General features: G+C 36.0%; 1 protein-coding gene across 1 annotated transcript; it reads right to left on the bottom strand.

The window, feature by feature from the left end:
• Window positions 1–19,256: 19,256 nt before the first annotated feature.
• Window positions 19,257–20,105, bottom strand: LOC131655590 (uncharacterized). The gene is made up of 2 exons (XM_058925430.1): window positions 19,970–20,105; window positions 19,257–19,771 (listed from the first exon to the last, which is right to left on the bottom strand). The coding sequence occupies exons 1-2, from the start codon at window positions 20,103–20,105 to the stop codon at window positions 19,257–19,259; spliced, it is 651 nt and encodes a 216-aa protein (XP_058781413.1).
• Between the last annotated feature and the right edge of the window lie 633 nt (window positions 20,106–20,738).

Below are 20,738 nucleotides of genomic sequence, written 5' to 3'. Positions count from 1 at the left end.
CGTTCTCCTTCACGTTCCTCGTTCTTCAGACTTCTGTTCTTTCACGTTCTTTCTTTCTTCCCAATTCCAATTATTTTATGAAAAATAACAATAATAATATTAGTAAAGGGCCTTCTTATCTCACACCCCCCCTTCTACTATTTCTCACATGGCCCAAATGCCATAAACCATTATTTATTTATTATTTTTCACAAAATCCTTAATAATTCTAATCATTAATTCAATATTCTTGATTAAATTAATATTAAAATTATACGGGCGTTACAGGTGACACTTTAGCACTTAGGCACGATGTATTAAAACAATCGGGCTATTTGCAGCGTTAATGAGATGGCGTCGACGCCACTCTGGCGATCGGCCTTCGGTCGGTTGTTACCATTGTTCTCATTTTGGTCGTTGCTTCTGTTAACTTTGAATTAGAAAGTTGCCAACACTTTATGAAGTGTTGCAAAATGAAAACATGCAACTTTTGGTAAATGTTGCAATAGGCCAAGCATTATAACTTTAAAAAAGAATTGTTTCACCAAGGGTCGCTACCTTGTGAAACAATACTAAAGTGTCCTATAAAAACCTCATTTCAGATTCAGAAATTCACAACAACAAAAAAACCGCATATCCTCTAAATTAATTCCAAACAATCTTCGCTATATTCGAGTTTTCATCCGTCTTGTGCAAGATCGAGAAGGCTGAATTATCTTGGGTATTCCTGTATCGAAACTTTAAGACATTCAAAAGTGCTTGAAATACTATAAGGAAAGTGTTTCGTTCATGATTCAATCCGAAATTCGTTTAATTTCGAAGTGCTATCTAACATTATCCATCGTTAATCATTGTTCTTATCAAAGATGGAAAAAAATTCGTATATGTTAATATCCGTTGATAAAATCTGTTACAGATACAAGTAGGATGGTTTAATGGATATTCTTGGACATAATAAACAAATTAATATTTAGTTATTCATTTTTTTTACGGGCTTAAATAAGAACTTGAATGTACCAGTACTCGCGGGTATCTGTTAATAATTAATCAAATTATTTAAATATTAATTTATTTGATTTAAAATTATTATTACTACTATTAATATTATTATTATTATGTTGAATATGAAACTATTATTAATTTGTTTAATCTAATATAATTGTTTGATAAAAGAAGAAGTAAAATGAATGGGAGTTATTTTTGTTATTTTTATTATGTGTTAAATTTAAAACTATTTTTTATTTAAAATAGATACCAAATTAAGTTAATTATAATATTTTTAAACTATTTAAATAATAGTTTCTATGGATATCCAACAGGTACCAGTTTAGCAGACACCCACACGAATATAAGGCATGTATGAGTATCATATTTACTAAACATGACGGATAGCGGGGAACTAGTACCCATACCCATAGATACCTATTGGCATCCCTAGCTATGACCACTTTCAACTATCAGTTTAATTATTGCCAATTACCATTTTAGTCATTTTTAATCACTATTTTATTCATCTTTGATTATTAATCTAACCACTATCAATCATCACGTTCACCTATTTCACTTACCAATTCGATCACTTTCAACCACCACTTTAATCATCACTGTTGATCATCACTCAATCTACATATGATCTTAAATATAACTATCATTATAACCATTACTCCTACCATCCTTGGCAAACCACTTTAAACACGGTCAATCATCATTTTTATTATCATTAATTACCAATTCATCCATCTCTGATCACTAGCCTTATCAGCACTTAACACCACTCTAACTACCTCCAATCACCACTTCGACCAACATCAATCTCCATTTTGGCCACAATAATCTATTAATCCAACTACCATCGATCACTACTTCGTCCACCTTTAATTACCAATCATATTATGAGTTACCATCAGTCACCATCAATATAACCATAACACTAATCATTGTAAACCATCACTCTTGTAGTTTCTCTAAGATTGACATACATTTTAATAAGATGTCACGTCATATAGTTTTCAACATGTTGAATAAGATGTCACAACATGACAGGTATGACATCGTGTTTACTGAGGCGTCGTTGCTGGAGCTGATATGTCAAGTATATCAACTGTTTTATTAGCTACAGAATATTGTAGAATATTCAGTTAGCTTTGTGTATCCAAGATGATTCAATCAGAGATATTAGATTGGTTTTCACAATCTCTAACTCTTGTAGTTTCTCTAAGATTGGCATGCATTTTGGTAAAACTAACCTAGCTGAAACATGTTGAATAAAATGTCATATCATATAGTTTTCAACATGTTGAACAAGATGTCGCAACATGACAAGTATGACATCGTGTTTACTGGGGCGTGGTTGTTGGAGCTTATCTGTCAAGTATATCAACTGTTATATTAGCTACAGAATATTGTGGAATATTCAGTTAGCTTTTGTGTATCCAAGATCGATTCAATCAGAGATATTAGATTGGTTTTCACAATCTCTATAATTGGAAACAATTTAGGAAAGATTGGATTGAAAACTTATTTTCTTAGAGATCAAGCAACAGACTTTTTGCAGCCTCCTTGCTGCGGTTTTAGGCCCAATTCAGTCAATACTAATTTTATAAATAGAGTGGCCTAAACCTAGTTTTGTGTGGAACTTATATTTTGTGTTTTAGGGTTCTATGAATCCTTATTGTGGTTGTGCTATAAGTTCCATGTTGTGTGCATTCACAAACCTGTAGGTGTTGAATGTTGTTTAATCTCCGAAGTTGTTAAGCAAGGAGAGTAGTGTCAGTTCTCATAAGCTGTTAAGCATTAAGAATTGTGTGTCTTGGAAGAGTGTCTTCTACTTTTGATTGTTTGTGTTTTCGTCACGGGTTGTGACTGTGGGCATTTGAGGATGGCCTCATACCTAGGTGAGTCTTAGGTAGAAGTCATAGGAAGGGTAGTGATTAAGTGAGAAGTTTTAAACGGAGGAGTTTAAATTTGAATTGATACTATCGTATATTGATTTCATCCCTGGCTTGGTAGCTCCCAGAGTAGGAAGGTTTTTTCGAACTGGGTAAACAATTCCTTGTGTTCTTTATCTTCCTGCAGTATTTTTCGTTACTGCAACCATCCTATTCCATATTATTTAATCAACAGATATTTGTGTCGTGACATCTTACTCGACATCACATATCTGATACCAAAACTTCAACTCTTACCACCACAAACAATCACCACTCTGACCACTATAAATCACCATTGACAACCACCAACATAACCATGTGAATCACCACTCCAACACGCATCTACCAACTAGGGGTGTGCATGGATCATAAATCAAACCAAATTGAACCATATATATGGTTTAGATCTTAAAATTGTTTCTATAAAATCAGTTTACTTTTTTAAAACCGGTTAACATATGGATCAATTTAATTTTAAACTGATTTTTTACAACAAAAAATAGTTTTTAAAACTAGTTTCTCTCAAAAACAGTTTTTCATTTTCTTTAAAAAAAAATCAGTTTTAAAACCAATTTTAAAAAAAAAAACAATTTTTTTTATAAAAAATCAATCTTAAAACCAATTTTTCAAATAAAAAGTCTCATAAAATTAAATTCAAAAAAGAGAATTATGTACCAATTTGTGGTAAATGACCATCTAAAAAAACTTAAACAAATACACAATATATGTTAAGTGTTAAGGGAGTGCATGGATCATAATCCAAACCAAATTGAATCATATATATGATTTGGTTTGGATCTTAAAATCTTTTCTATAAAATAGGTTTACTTTTATAAAAATCGGTTTACATATGGATCAATTCAGTTTTAAACCGGTTTTTTCAACGAAAAATATTTTAAAAAAACTAGTTTTAAACTAGTTTCTCTCAAAAAATTTAAAAAAACCAGTTTTAAAACCAATTTTATAAATAAATACAAAATTCTAAACCAATTTTTCATATAAAAAGTTTCACAATTTTGAACCATTTAATATTTTCGGTAGGATTTTCCGGAAATTCTAAAATTTTCCGAAATATCTTTCTACAATTCCAACTTTTCCGATAATTTTACTCACTCTTTTGAAGAATTTCCGATAATTGCTTGAAATTTTCGAAATCGCCTGAGAAATTTCCAAAAATTTTATGAGTTTTAGTGAATTTTAAAAATGATAAAAATATTATGGTCTTTTCATTTAATTTGGGGATGCCCGGTTTAACTAGGAGGATGTCAAGTTAAATCCTCGCATTTCTATGGTTTAAAAGGGCCCAAGCATAATTCTTGTAACAATGACAAGCCCATTATGGTTCTAAAAAAGAAATAAACTTTTCTTTTGATTAAAAAACAATAGAAGAGTTTTTACTATAGATATTACTACCTCTGTATTTTTATTATACTCTCTATTACCACTATAATATATATAATTTTTTTGTTACTGAACTTGACTTTTTTTTTTTACAATATAATTATTTTATGTTATTCTTATAATTATATTAAAAAAAATTATAGTGACGTACTCGTGCCTTAGTTTTTTTTAAAACGTCATATTTCATATTCGTACCAGTATCAAGTACTAAGTATGTACCTGAATTAGTGTGATGTTTAGCAAACTATACGACTTGTGTCTATACATTCACAAATAAAATGAATATACATCCAATTTATATTTTTTTCCCTATTTTATTTATTATTAATTAACAACATATAAATTAAAATTTAGAAGAAAAAAATTATCTAGTAATTTTACCAAGTTAACACATTAAGATGCAATAAAATATAAAATGGGCCTTGCTTGCAAAATGATAATGAACCCAAATAACTAAAGAGCCTTTTAGGCCCACATATTACCATCATTACACATTTACCCTAAATTTTAAAAATATTCTCTTCATATTTCTCTATAATTTTTGTTTTCTATATTGTAAATTGTATTTTGAATTGCTTTGACGAAAAATTGAATTTTGCAGTTATAAAAGAAGAAAGAAGCAGTTTCAATTTTGATTGGAATGTGATTAGGAGAAAAGTTTTAATTGTAAATTATCATTTTATATATTAAAATAATTATGTAAAATTGATATATATTAAAATAAATACATAAAATGATAATTGGTTACCCATGAAACATAAATGTAAACTATAAATTCATAAATTTTAGGAGGTAAAAAAATAAAATGTGAATGAAGGAATAAAGTAGAGTAAATAAACACTTTAAATCATAAACTTGAGAAGGCAAGAAAAATATATGATCTCTATATGCATATTGTATTTATTTTATCGAGAAATAAATAGGTTTTAAAAAAATTGTCTTAATAAATTATGAAAATTTCTTTGGCTACCTCCCAATCTTCTAAACCACCTCTGGTGAAAAACCCAAACTACCCCTGATTTCGGAAATGCATTTCCGAAATGCAAGAAAAAGTTTTTTTCGGAGATGCATCTCCGAAAGTGCCTTTTTTTTTGAAAAAATTGTCTTATTTCGGAAGTTCATTTCCGAAAACAGCATTTCGGAAGTTCATTTCCGAAATACTGCGCGTTTTGCAGATTAAGCAAAACAGCCCCCTCCCCCAATTCATTTACCCTAATCTTCTTCCAAACTCAACCCCAAAGAGATTTTTCTGCAAACCACTTCCAAGCTACATCAAAGGCTCCATCTACTTGCTCTACTACATTCAAAAGTCCTCCAATCTATTCAATCGGCACTATGCCAAATTTGTCTTTTAGCAGCACCCCTACTAAAGCGCTTTTAGGAAAAAACGCTGGTATAGGTTTCACTAAAAAAACACGCAAAAAAAGCGCTCTGGAAGAGGGGGGTTACGAAAGCGCTTTCAAAAAGCGCTCTTATAGGGGGGGTACGAAAGCGCTTTCAAAAAGCGCTCTTATATGGGGGGTACGAAAGCGCTTCTCAAAAGCGCTCTTATAGGTGGCTTTATGAAAGTGCTTTCAAAAGAGCTGCTACAGGGGCTAGGGTACAAGAGCGCTTTTCCCTTAAAAGCGCTGGTATAGCTATGTCTACTAAGGCGCTTTTCAAAAGCGCTCTCATAGCCTTTTTAAATTAAAATTTTTAAAACCAAAATTTGATATTACGCGTTTCAGAATCCCTAATTCATCTTTTTTCTCCCATTGACGCTAACTGCCCAGAAAACCAATCTGCCACAAATTCAACTTCGAATCTGCAAAAACCATTCACCCAGAAAACCGTCGTCACCCCCACTTCGTCTCCCACAACTCTGTATATCAAAGCTCTTCACCGCCGTCGCCGCCGTGTACCATCTCGCCGCCGCCGCCGCCGTCATCTTCATGTATGTCAGCTTGTTTTCTTTTGCTTTATTTGTAATTGTTTTTGTTCGACTGGCTATGTTTCTTAATAGGTTATAATCCATGAACAAATCAAATCTCTTGCTGCTTTGTTGTTGGGTACTGAATGTGTTGTGCTGAAGAACACAATTTTTTATAGCTAAAAACAAAACATTTTTTAGCTAAAAACAGAACTTTGATATTTTTATATCTAAATTGCAAACACATTTGTCAAGAATAGAACACATTAGTGCCATTTTCGTTTTTATATGTTTTAATGATTTGGGACACGTATTGATTTAAGCCATAAACCACATACTACTGGAAATGATATGAAATGAAAGCTATAGTATATTATGAAAGCATGAACTACTTACTGCATAATTTCTTCTTTGTCAATTTCTTCTTTGTCAATTGTTATGATATAGAATTACTTACTGCATTTTTTTCTACAAAGTGGAACTGATCTGCACATGCCAAGAACACATATTAGTCAATATGATAATACTAATCTGATTAAAAGAATCCAAGGTGGTTTGAATATATGATAGACTAAACAATTGTTATGTCTTCAACAAGTACAGTTCATATCATTGAGTTATTTGAATTGTAATGGGTAGTTCAATTGAGGGTTAACTTGTCTACACCAAATGATTATTAAGAGAATAATCATTTGTTTCATTTCTCAAAGCATTACTAATTTGATATTTATTTCATTTCATATTAAAAGTAATGTATGAAAAAAAATTAAGATTCTATTTTAAAAAGATAGCAACAAATAACAACTAAGTAGGTTGCACAACTTAACTTCATAAGTTATCCATGCTTTTATCTAAATCCGATTATTAAAAATTTAAGCATTTATAATAGAGTTACCTTACAATAGAATTCACCTGTCTATTCTTTTTATAATACAATTTTCATGTTTTACTTTTAAAAGTCTAAGTCACTTAATCCTACTAGTGGTTATGTTGTAAGTTAGTTATAAGGTTAGACTGTTAGTTGAGGTTAATTGTTAGGACTAATGAACTAGCCTCTCATTTACGAACCAATGTATGTTGAACAAGCCGTGGTACACATGTATGCATCTGTTCTTTCTCTTGTTTGTAGTTACTAGCTAATTGATAATTGATTTCATATCATTTTAAATAATTGAGTTCTAGATTGGGTTTATTTTGATATTTGTTAGTAGTGGTGTATTTAACTGCATCGTGTGTGTGTTTAATTTTACAGTTACTTTGAAGTCTCTGGTTTCTACTTGTACAACGCCGATTCAAACCTACCCATCTCCCACATCAAGTCTAACTCAGGTTACTATCCCTTTCTTCTTGCTTATAGTTTGTTGTTTTCTGCTTATAGTTTATTGTTTATGGTTCTATTTAATTTCAATTTAGTGTCTCTCAATCAGTTTTTTGGTTTGTGGATTTATATTACCTTGAAATAAGGTAATGTCTTCTTTAAGAAATCGGGTATTCTGATTAGGTATTCTATTATTCACACTTTATAAGATCTCATTAGGTATTCTGATCAAGACATAATGATGATAGCTATTTATTATCTTGACAGAATTCCTTAGTACCTGATAGAGAAACCAAGAAGCATTTGTTTAGCTTAATTAAGACATGGATAAGACATGGATGAATTCAAACCGATTGTCGAAAGAGCACGAGAAAGGGGTATGGGAATTCGTTGAGTTTGCGGTTGCGCACTCCGAAGAACCGATTCGAATGTCGTGTCCTTGCTTGGGTTGTTGTTATGGGGATAAGGTTGACGGGAATAAGTTGGCATCGCATTTACTACGGTTTGGAATTGATAGAAGTTATACATGTTGGACAATGCATGGTGAGAAAAGTAACGGGAATGTTGAGTCGAGGTGTAATAGGAAGTATGCTTCAAACGACGATTGCACAGACACATACGATTGCGATCGAGTCGAAGAGATTGCAGAAGTGCTTGAAGAAGATCTTGAGGATTGTCCCAAAATGTTCGAGAGGTTGGTAAGCGATGCAGAGAAACCGTTCTATGATGGTTGTTCAAAATTCACAAGATTGTATGCGGTGTTAAAGTTGTACAACTTAAAGGCGGACAATGGATGGTCGGATAAAAGTTTCACAGAGTTATTAGCCCTTATGAAAGATATGCTACCAAAGGATAATGTTCTTCCCAATCGAACGTATGAAGCCAAAAAGATGTTGTCCTCTATTGGCATGAGCTATGATAAGATACATGCATGTCCAAACGATTGCGTTTTGTTTCGAAATGAGTATGCAGCGTTGAATGAGTGTCCTAAATGCGGTGCCCCTCGATATAAGAAAAAGTTGTCTCCGGCCAAAGTCTTATGGTATTTTCCTATAATTCCGAGATTTAGACGCATGTATCGTAGTGAGACCGATTCAAGACACTTGACTTGGCATGCAGATGAAAGAATTATTGATGGAAAGTTGCGACATCCGGCAGACTCACCACAGTGGATGAAAGTTGATACTGATTATCCTGAATTTGGAAAAGAAGCAAGAAACCTTCGCTTGTCATTGTCTACTGATGGAATGAACCCGCATGGTATTCAAAGTCTCTCGCATAGCACCTGGCCTGTGATTCTTATGATTTAAAACCTACCTCTGTGACTATGTATGAAGCGTAAGTACATGATGTTATCTATGCTAATTTCTGGGCCTAAACAACCAGGGAATGACATAGACGTATACATGGCACCCTTAATCGAAGATTTAAAAATTTTGTGGGAGAACGGTGTGGAGGTTTACGATGGGTATAGGAAAGAAAGTTTTAACTTGAGGGCGATGTTGTTTGGAACAATTAATGATTTTCCAGCATACGGAAATCTATTCAGGTACAGCAATAAAGGTCAAAAAGCGTGTCCTATTTGTGAAGATGAAACCGATATGACACGATTGGAGCTTTGTCAAAAGAATGTCTTTCTCGGCCATCGTAGATTCTTAAATTCTAATCATCACTACCGTGGGTGGAGAAAAGCATTCAATGGAAAGGCCGAACATCGTACAACCCCGCCTTTTTTGTCAGGTGATCAAATTTTTGAAAAGGTGAAAGATGTGAGCACTCAGTTTGGCAAGCCTTTTGCACATTCACTTGTCAAGGGTGGGTGGAAGAAGAAGTCATTTTTTTTTTGAACTTCCATATTGGAAGTCGTTGTACGTAAGACATTTCCTGGATGTTATGCATATTGAAAAAAATGTATTTGACAACGTTATAGGTACGTTACTCAATATACAAGGAAAGTCTAAGGATGGCGTTAACATAAGGAATGACATGGTAAACATGGGGATGAGAACTGAATTGGGACCCGTGACGAAAGGAAGACGAACATATCTGCCACCTGCTGTTTACACTCTATCTAGAAAGGAGAAGAAAACATTGTGTAAGTTCCTCAGTGAAGTTAAAGTTCCAGAAGGCTACTCTTCAGATATTAGAAGACTTGTGTCCATGAAAGACCTCAAGTTAAAGAGTTTGAAGACGCATGATTGCCATGTTATATTGGAACATTTTTTACCAATAGGTATACGTTCTATTCTGCCAGAAAAAGTAAGAAGCGCAATAACTAAACTGAGTTTTTTCTTCAGGTCAATTTGCAGTAAGGTGATCGATCCCGTGATCTTACCAACATTGCAAAAAGAGATAGTTGTTACTTTATGTGATCTTGAAATGTATTTTCCTCCCTCTTTTTTTGACATAATGGTTCATCTAGTCGTTCATCTTGTGAAAGAGACACAATTGTACGGACCAGCTTATATGAGATGGATGTACCCTGCTGAACGTTATATGAAAATATTAAAAGGGTACGTGAAAAACAGAAGTCGACCGGAGGGTTGTATTGCCAAACGATACGTTGTTGAAGAAGCGGTTGAGTTTTGTACTGAATATCTGTCAAATGTTCAATCAATTGGACTCCCCAAATCTCATATTGTCGAAAAAAAAAGAAGGAAAAAGGCTAATTGGAAATAAAGTTGTGACAGTATCAATGGTCGAACGGGATCAAGCGCACTTGTATGTTCTGCACAATGAGATTGAGGTTGAGCCGTATGTTGAAATGCACAAGGTTGTTCTCCGAGATTTAAATCCGAATAGAAATGAGAACTGGATAGTACGAGAGCACAATCGAAGTTTCATACCGTGGTTTAGGGAACATATTTATTCAAAGTATCGTTCAGATCCTGCTTCAGTAACAGAAAGGTTGAGATGTTTAGCCTATGGTCCAAGTATAATTGTGTTTTCTTATAGCGCATACGCAATTAATGGATACACATTTTATACCAAAGAACAGGATGATAAAAGTACTATGCAAAATAGTGGTGTTACCTTGGTAGATGAAGCAATGCACATATCAAGTGCGAATGACTTAAATCCGAAATTTGCAAATTTGTCATATTTTGGGGTTATCGAGCGCATTTTGGTGTTTGATTACGCGAAGTTTCAGATTCCTGTATTTGGTTGCAAGTGGGTTGAAAATAATAGTGGCATACGAATGGATAAGTCAGGATTTTTGCAAGTGGATCTCAATAGGGTAGGGTACAAAGATGAGCCTTTTATTCTAGCCTCTCAAGCTAAACAAGTGTTCTATGTCAATGATCCGACAAGTACGAAATGGTCTATAGTGCTTTTATCTAACAAAATAGTTGATGAAAACATTGAAGATCAAGGTGATATTGGTGTTGGCATTGAATCTTGTACAAGAAACGATCAAAATGAGAATGAATCTTGTACTAGAAATGATCATAATGAGGGTATTTGGATCAATCCAACCGTCCGCGTTGTTAAGAGACGCGTAGAACACAATCCTACCAAGAAAAGAAAGAGACGTTAGTGATAAAGGTAATAGTATACATATTCCGACTAATTTGCTTTATTCAATTTGTACCGATTGTTATATATTCAATTTGTATAGTTTTTTTCAATTTGTATTCCGATTGTTACAATACTTATTCAATTTTGGTGCATATTTTCGTTTTGTACATAACTTTTGAACCATGTATCCGTTTGTCGACTTCTTTACATGTAACTATACTATTTTGACGATTCCGGAGCTGCTCATGCACTTATCTTTACATTTCGGGACTGTTTTTTTATCGGTTTTGCTTCTGCCCGTTATCAAAAGTCGGGCTTAGGGTCTGAATTTCGGAAAACCAACTTTATTTTTGAGTCCGTGGGGACGTTTTACCATAGCCATGTAAATTTCGTTCAATTCCAACGACTTTCTTTTTTTGACGCTTATTTTGATTTCACCGATTTCGTTTCCGATTTACTTGTACATGCATGGTTCAATGGTTTGACTTTCATTTGAATTGTATAGATTGCTATCTTATTAATAGTGTACTAATGTGCTTTAGTTTGTTTGATACAGGTTCAATGGCTCCGGATAGAGATGCTCCACCTGAAAACTCACAAGAAAACTCACAAGAAAGAGATGCTCAAGAAAGAGATGCTCCGGATACAAATGCCCCACCTGATACATCATCAAATGAAGTTGCACGAGGCATCACCATTATGAAGGGAATCATTCGACATAGAGACCAAGGATTAATATACCATTTGGAATGGAATTCTGATAACCAACCAATTGGTCCTAATTCTGCAAAGTTGACAAGCTATATTGGTACACTTGTTCGTATGCATATTCCAGTCTCCGTAGCTAAATGGAATCTGAAAAGCGAAGAGTTGGATGCGAAAAAAAAAGCGATTTGGGACGAGCTTAAGGTATCATATATGGTTGTTGTTATTATCTTGACGATAATTTGTTTAAACTACTTATACGAACTCACTCTATGCGTGTGTTTTTTTGCAGAGGACTTTTGACATACCAGATGAGCGTAGACGCTACATACTTAGTTTGGCCGGAAAAAGATATAGAGGGTGGAAAGCTTTTTTGACAAACACCTATCTTAAGGATAAAGATGGAAACTTTCTTGAAGAGGCACCGGGACGGCCAAAAAAGTATGAGATCTTCATTGATGAAAAAGATTGGGTTGACTTTGTAAATCAAAGAGATGAAGCTTTTCGGAAAAGGAGTGTCACAAATACTGCGAGAGCATCAAAACCCGCGTATCCATACAAAAAAGGGCGTTTGGGATATGCACGCTTAGAGGATAAAATTGTAAGTAAATAGAAATGCGTTTTAATTAATTGTCTAAATGTGTTTTATTTGACGATATTATCATTTGTGTCAATGCATAGTTAGAGGAGACTAAAAGTGAGGAAACCTCACTTCCTGTACATGTGTTGTGGAAGGAAGCTCGTGTGGGAAAGAATCAAGCTGTCGATCCCGATGTTCAAAGAGTTTATGCTGAATGTGTAAGTATAATACTGTGTCTTTAATTAAATCAAATGTTTTTTAATATATAAATGATTTTGTATCTCCACTAATAATTATTGAAATGTAAATGAATTACAGGAGACCTTGTCGCAATCGGTATCCACCGGTGAGGACCAGGGTGATAGGAGCGTACTAAGTAGAGCACTAGATGCTCCTGAGTATCCCGGTCGGGTGAGGGGTAAGGGTCATGGTGTGACTCCAACCTCTTTTTACAAGCATTCTAGGAGAAGAAATCCTACCAATCAAGAAGTGTTGCAAAAATTGCAGGAATTGCAAGCACAAGTCTCTGAATTGCAAAGAGACAAAGATATGTATATGAGAGAAAAGTGCAATATTGCATCGGTGAAAGAAACTAGTGATAAAGCTAGTTTCAACTGTCAAAGAAAACTTCCCGAGGTAATTATAAAATTTTTTTCCTTACAAATTATTCTATTTTATTAATGATAATGACTTTATATTTATAGAGCACACTGGTTGTTGATCGCGACTTTACGTGTCTATAAATCTGATAACTGCAAGTGCACAGTCGTGTCGTGTAGTTTTAAAAGATATCGAATCCACAGGGACTATGAATCGATCTACCGTTATCTAAGGTTACTATGTAAAGCTAGGGCTACTAATATTTCGATTGTTCTTAAGGGAAAGTGAGTGAAAAATTAAGAATATAATAAAAGACAGATATCAGTATGTATTTCGTTTAACATAAGGTGATCCGAAGGTCCATTGGATTTTGCATAATTTAATTAAAAATCTTTACTAATTCAATTGATTAAAAATCCTCGTCTCAAACTTTCGCTCTATTGATTTAGATTACTGTCCTAATCCTAATGTACGCTTTCGCCATCCCATTAGATTTTAGAAAAGCTTTTTGGAAACAACGTAATTAATAAAATGCCCGTTTTATGAAGTTGTTATCTATTTAAATCTCCTAATCTCAAACTTTCGCTCTGTTGACTCGGAACATGCTAATATCCCTAACGTACGCTTTCGCCATCCCGTCGGGTGTAAAAACAATTTTTGAAAATAAATAAGTTCTAATTAGTTTTAATACGCTTTCGCCATCCTTAAAACTAATGTCCTATGTCTACTATCCAGTTAAAGATCTCAAACTTTCGCTCTATTGATTTTAACCTTTGACCGTCTTAAGACCTCAAACTTTCGCTCTATTGGTTTTAAGACTTACTAATTAAATTAGACATACAAACCAAAAACAAGTGATAGTTAATAAAATATAATTAAGCCAATTTATTTCGGATCCCTACGGTTAACTTACTTTACATACCGATATCATAATAATTTAGCCAGACATATTAATATGGTTAAACATGCATAAATCGGTTCGGTTCATAATAATAGGCATAGTAAATGGCATACAATATATCATGCAAATAAATATGAATAAGGCAGTAAATAAAAACCTGAATTAAATAAATGGTAATTGAATCTTCGAGTACTGAACTTCCACCACAGGTTGGCTGGATCGTTCTTCGAATGGCAGTAAATAAAACAAGGAAATAAAAGCGATAAATCTAACGTAGGGCTAGATCTATAAAAAGTTCACAACAATTTCCAGTGTAGAAATCGTTGTGAGAAAATAAGTGTTTGAATGAAAGCAGAATAAAGAAATACGGTTCGCGGTACAATTTCGGCAGCACTTCGTTGGCAGGAAATCGGACTCTTTGGAAGTGAGGTAGCAGGTCCTATTTATAGGAGAGGTTTTGCTGTGACGTTGCGTGAAAAGAGGAGACTTTGCAGGCTGGGTGTGGAGACGTGCGTCTCCGATTCTTCAGGAAGACTGGGTGCAGGACTTGAGACGTGCGTCTCAAGTGGAGAAAATCCAGGAGCAGTTGGAGACGGGCATCTCCTCTTGGTGACGTGGCAGAAGAACGTTGGAGACGTGCGTCTCCACTTGCTGGGAAGGTTTGGGCCACGCGCCTTTGGTTCCATGGTGGGCTGGACTGTCTCTTTTGGGCCTTTTGGGTCCTAATTGCACCCCTCTTTCACTTCAGCACTTCTTTTTCATCTTTTAGGCATAAATATTGGTCATTTAAGCTCCATTTTCTTTCCTTTTCGCAAATAGTCGTAATTAGAGTGTAGAACCTAAAACAAAGCAAATACTCGCGTAATATCATAATAAATTAACATAATAAATGGAAAATGCTATAAATATCTATGGATTTCAAGCTAAATATACGATATAAAATCGTGTTATCAGTTGTTGCTTGCTATCAACCCGATAAGAGAAGTGGTATATTTTTTGAATTCGGTAGATGGTGAGTGGAGCAATTATCTGGCTATGAAGGAAATTATTGATTTGTAAGTGGGATCATTCTAAATATTCTTGTATATTTATATATTTAATTATTTGTGAGATTGATCTAAATATATGCTTTTATATTTTTGTTAGATCAATACAAGTGTTCCGAAGTCAACGAGACGCACAGGTATCCCGGACTAAATCAAACAACATTACTTGGATCAAAGTGCAGGTAAATTGTTTTTCACAATTTTGCTTATAATATTTATGCTACTTGATAAAACAAGGCGTACAACTATAAAATCTTATTTGTTTTTCTGTGTAGTGTCCGATACAGCGGAACAGTTCAGACTGCGGATACTTTATTTTGAGGTTTATGAAAGAAATCCTTCAAATGAATCAATTAGAGATTCCAATCACGGTATGGATTTATCACTTAATTAGATAACTTCTTATAATTTATTACATTTAACTAAATCATTCATATTATTTTTTTATTCTGTAGTACTTTGACGAATTCCGTGCTGCTTCTTACACGAGACTTAAGTTGGAAGAAATCAAAGAGGATTTGTGTCAATTTTATATTCATCAGCTATTCATGCAGTAGGATTTGTGTCGATTTGAAGAGAATATTATAGTGCTCTAGGATATATGGTTACTAACTTTGTTCATATTGTTGCCAATATTTGAAGTATAATATTGTTGATGCTAGAGATTTAGTTTGTTTGACATAATGATGTATATATATAATTTTGGATATTATAATGGTATTATATTAGTATATATATAGTCCTACCTATGGTTGAAAATATATCGTCGAAAATAAATTACAGGTCGAAAATATTACAGGTTGAAAATATATTACAGGTCGAAAATATTACAGGTCGAACTGGGAGGCTGAAATTACAGGTTGCACTTTAAAATACCTCAATTAGCAAAGACAGCGCTTTTAAAAAACGCTCTTAAAGGTCCACCTACTAAAGCGCTTTATTGCTAAAAGCGCTGCCTATGATTAAAAAAAAGAAAAAAAAAACGCAACCTACGAAAGCGCTTTTGGAAAAGCGCTCTTATAGAGGGGGCTACCAGAGCGCTTTTTCCAGAAAAAGCGCTCTTATAGGGGGGGTCTACCAGAGCGCTTTCTCCAGAAAAAGCGCTCTTATAGGAGGGTCTACCAGAGCGCTTTTAAAAGCGCTTTCGTTACCTACGCCAGCGCTGGCTTTGGCAGCGCTTTAAAGCGCTGTTAAAGCCCAAAAAAAGCGCTCTTATAGCTGTTCCGTGTTGTAGTGCGGTAAGCATTTTGATTTTAAGATCTATGATTAAAATTTATATTAGGGTGTTTACAAATAGCAAAAAATGTATTAGGTTAGGTTTGTACTGATATTTAGGATGTTTAGAATGTGTAGACATAGGTTTGATTTAGGATTTTGGGGTCTGCTATTGGAGGTTGCAGAGAACTTCTGCGCAGGGGTGTTTCGGAAGTTCATTTCCGAAAACACCTCCATTCCCAGTTTCGGAAATGAACTTCTGAATTGTATCAAAAGTGCAATTTTTTTAGTTTTTTCTGTTGTCTCGCATATTAATCGATTTCAACTGTTTACAGGAACATGTCAGGCAACCAACCAGCATGCATCAGACAGGGTAGAGAGACCCAGACTGCGTCGGCTAGACGTGAGCGGGCGGCGGCGCAGCTGCCGTCGACACAGGGATGGGGGCAGGGCCGGGGACGACGTGTGCGAGTTCCCGTGGAGATGGGCGAGGGTACCTCCTCATCTGGATCTAGGAGTAGGCTGACTCGGGTATCTTCTTCCCGCCAGCGAGAGGAGGAGGAGGAGGAGGACGTGGCAGTGCCATACCACGAGGTGGAGGGGGTACCGGATGTTGACCCTCCATCCGGGGAGGAGGATGAGCAGGAGGACAGCTACCCGGGAGGGCCCATTGACACTTCCGTGCTGATATCCTACCGTGACCACGTCGCTCGGCGGATCTGGGAGGGAGAGGTATTTTTTCTAATTTTCCCGACTACATTATTTAACCGTTTATAATTTAGACGTTTATTCAATATTTTATTAACCGTCTATTTAACCGGTCTATGTAACATACTTTTTTATTTGTTTTTTTGTAACATGAGAGAGATCCGTTGAAAATGGTGAACCATGCCCGAAAGATTTTCAGTCTGTTTAAACCGACTGCCGAGTGGTTTAACGACGCTGTGAGAGGTTGAGGGCTCAGTGGGCTCTGCATGACGGGGTACACCATCATCAGCCACGGCATGCAGGGGGCTTTTGTGGAGCGGTGGCACAAGGAGACGTCTTCTCTCCACTTGTCGGTTGGGGAGATGACGATCACCTTGCATGATGTGTAGTGTCTTCTCCACCTGCCGATCAGGGGGCCACTGTTGACCCACTCCCGGATCCAGAGGGTCGTAGCCACTGAGTGGATGGCGCTCTATTTGGGTATGGAGCCCGAAGTTGCTGACTTTGAGTGCGCCACGACATCTGGGCCTCATATCCGGTTCACCACACTGAGCCGCTATTTCGAGTACCACCTGGACGCGGCGGCCGATGCCGAGGAGGCGCGTGACGAGCTATTTACACAGTATCACCGTGGCTGCGCTCTCCGGTGCTGGTACATGCATGTGGTAGGCGTTGCAGTCTTTGTGGACAAGAGTGCAAGGTACGTCGACGTGACCTACCTCCGCTACTTCATGGACCTGACCACCGTTCACCAGTGGAACTGGGGGGCAGCTACTCTGGCATACCTATACCAGAAGCTGAATGAGGCCTCCAACTGGAGGACGAGGCAGTTGACCGGATCCTGCACACTACTCACGGTACGTTTCATTTTAATTGTTCCGTATTTATTTATGTTTCGTATTTGTGTTTCGTATTTACTTATGTTTCGTATTTATTTATGTTTCAGAGCTGGATCATCTCCTACTTCTCCCGCATCCACGGCTTCCACATCGATCCTGCGTACATTGACGCCATGCCCAGGGCCACCAGATACGTTCTCCAGAGGGGGGACAATGCGGGGGGACCATACCGTGGGTACTTGGACCGCACGATGCACGATGATGTCACCTGGAGGCCGTTCAGCGACTACACTCAGATTGTCCCCTTTGACGACATATCTCTATATTCTGGCTGGTTGGCATGCGGGACTGCCATCATGGTCCAGTATCTCCCTGAGCGGTGCATGCGGCAGTTCGGATTTGTGCAGATGATACCCAGGTCACCCTTTGAGGCTGCTCCCAACACAGTGACCAGAATGCAGCTCACTGCCATGTTTGAGGATTGGGAGCATCATGTGGTACCGGAGGAGTACCGTCGCATGCGGGTCACCCAGGACTGGCACAGTGTGGAGGGGTACGTCACATGGTTCTATCGGGTGTCACATCCTCTGCTGACACCCGACGCTCCCGGCGCTCCTAGGCCAGCACACGAGGAGATCCTGGAGAACCAGCAGGCCGAGGATGACCACGCCATTGATCTCCTGCCGATCTGCCAGCGGATAGAGATGCTTGGGCGGGACGCGTTGGATCGAGGTGTCGTTCATCAGGGCAGTCCAGAGGCAGTCGCCGTGATGGAGATGATCGTCACTGATGCGGTCCGTGCGGCGGCATACAGGCGGCAGAGGAGGGCCCAGGGTGAAAGGGTTAGGCATACCCAGTAGTGGTCGGGTTTATTTTTTTTTTTGTTTTCGGATTGTATCTTTCGTACAATATTATTATTTGGATTTGGATCGGATCGATTTGTATATATCACTATTCTTATCATATTAGTATATTAGTATTTTCTGTGTATATATCGCTTATTTTATTTGCCGTCTTTCTTTAATTAAAAATACGAGGCTGTTTCCAAAATCATAAAAAAAAACACAGTTTCTGCATAATTCGGAAGTTCATTTCTAAAACCCCCCAAAATCTGAAAAAAGGTGTTTTCGGAAGTTCATCTCCGAAAACACCCCCCATTTGGTGTTTTCGGAGATGAACTTCCGAAGTCTGAGAAAATTTTAAAAAAAAAATTACTTCGGAAGTTCATTTCCGAAGCAGGGGTAAACTGGGTTTTTCGCTGGGGGTGACCCCCATAGGGAGGTGGGTAAAGAAAAATTCTAAATTATTTCAAAAACTGATAATTACTATTAGTTGATTTTTTTTTTTGACAAACACAAACTTAACGACTTTCATCAATAAAAAAATCAATACAAGGAGGAATCTCATTAATAAAATAACGTCTAAACTAAGAATTGACCATCTTAACTAGCGTATGAGCAACCAAATTCGCTCGGCGATTGATGAGCTTTAGCTCAAAGTTTAGAAAACGATGTAACAACTTCTTAATAGATAAAATAGCATGTCTAAATTCGAATATTTCAAAGTGATTAGAGAGAGTAGCTTGTACCACCAATTCTGAGTCGCTTTAAAAAATAACATTAGGCAATTGTAGCAAAATAGCGCCTTGCATAGCTTCTTTCAAAGCCATGGCTTCCGCTACAATAGTGGGTAAGATACCATAATCCCAAGCTACTCCTACAACAATAAATTTTACAACATTGTTTCTTACACACCACCCTCTATTAGTTAAGCCCAAACTATTATTATAACTCGCATCCACATTACACTTTAACTTCCCTTCATTTGGGGGCGTCCAAGCAATAGGTGGTGGAGGCCCCTGAGCCCTATCACTACTTCCTCTAGCTAAGAACCAATCATGCCAATGGAAATAGACCTGCAAGCCAATTTTTGTAGCCTCTTCTCGAGTATCATTCCACACAATATTATTCCTATTCTTCCAAATCTCATCCATCATCACAGCAAATCTATCGGCGTCCCTTATATCCCCTCTACTACAAATGTCAAGAATAAAGGATTGAGCATCATTAAAATTATGAATACGAGGTTCGATCAAAGATGATAAACTTGCTGCCCGCCAACCTTGGATCATGGAATTGCACCCGAAAAATACATGTCAATCGTCCTCATCATCGATTTCACAACTTGAGCAAAGAATCAGACATTGTACATAATGTTGAATGAGCCTAGACCGTGACGGGAGGAAGCTCCTGCAAATCCTCCATAACAAATATTTGGCCCTAGGAGGATCTATGATATTCCACAGATTACTCCAATTACCGTCCATCATTTTATTCCACATATTTGCTTGAGATTTCCTCCATAATCTATAACCTGGTCTAACACTATAGATTCCGTTTTGCTCATCTTTCCATATCAAGCTATCTTCAACAACTTCCTCCACAAGTGGAACCATGAAGATATCCTTCCCCACTACATGATCAAACAAAGATTAAATTAGTTGATTTGATTTTACCATTTTTCAAACCAATCATTTTAAAAACTGAGCATTTATCATTGAGTAATTTGATTTTATCTCTTTTAATGAATTTCAATACACCGATTTCATTATTTTTGTAGATGTAACAAATAGCAGGATAAACTCTTCTCCACACTTGGGGACTCATTTGTAGTTATACTCAATCAATCATTATTTTAAAAATGCTATGATATAAAAGTTTAATGACAACTGTTATATCTATAATTTTAAAATTTTTGATATTTTAAATTTGTACGTACATATTAAAATATAAAAGAATGTTGTTGGAATATGTTAACTGTCTATTAGTATGGTTCTTATCATCATAAATTGAATTTAAAATGGATCAATTTAGTTTTAATAAATGTTTTTTGTCTTAAAAAAAATACATTTAGTTTTAACCTCTCTGCTGTGACAACTCTATATATTTATTTTTTGACTAATAATAATTTGTATTCTAATGACACAAATTAAGAGCTAATTGTAAAAACATTTTTTTTAATTATGAGTTGATTTTATTAAAAATTTATAATTATTTTTTATTACTTTTTTTACACAAACTTTTCATAT

This window comes from Vicia villosa, linkage group LG3, assembly GCF_029867415.1.
Source record: "Vicia villosa cultivar HV-30 ecotype Madison, WI linkage group LG3, Vvil1.0, whole genome shotgun sequence".
NCBI classification, from domain to species: domain Eukaryota; kingdom Viridiplantae; phylum Streptophyta; class Magnoliopsida; order Fabales; family Fabaceae; genus Vicia; species Vicia villosa.
The sequence above is the reverse complement of the archived record's forward strand: the minus strand, read 5'-3'. Positions and strand labels throughout refer to the sequence as shown.

Excerpts from the sequence above, each read along its gene's own strand:
- LOC131655590 (XM_058925430.1), bottom strand. The coding sequence starts at position 20,105 with ATGGTTCCACTTGTGGAGGAAGTTGTTGAAGATAGCTTGATATGGAAA. Across the intron at positions 19,772-19,969 it reads GTGGAATAAAATGATGGACG|GTTGGCGGGCAGCAAGTTTA; the intron begins GTAATTGGAGTA and ends CCATGATCCAAG.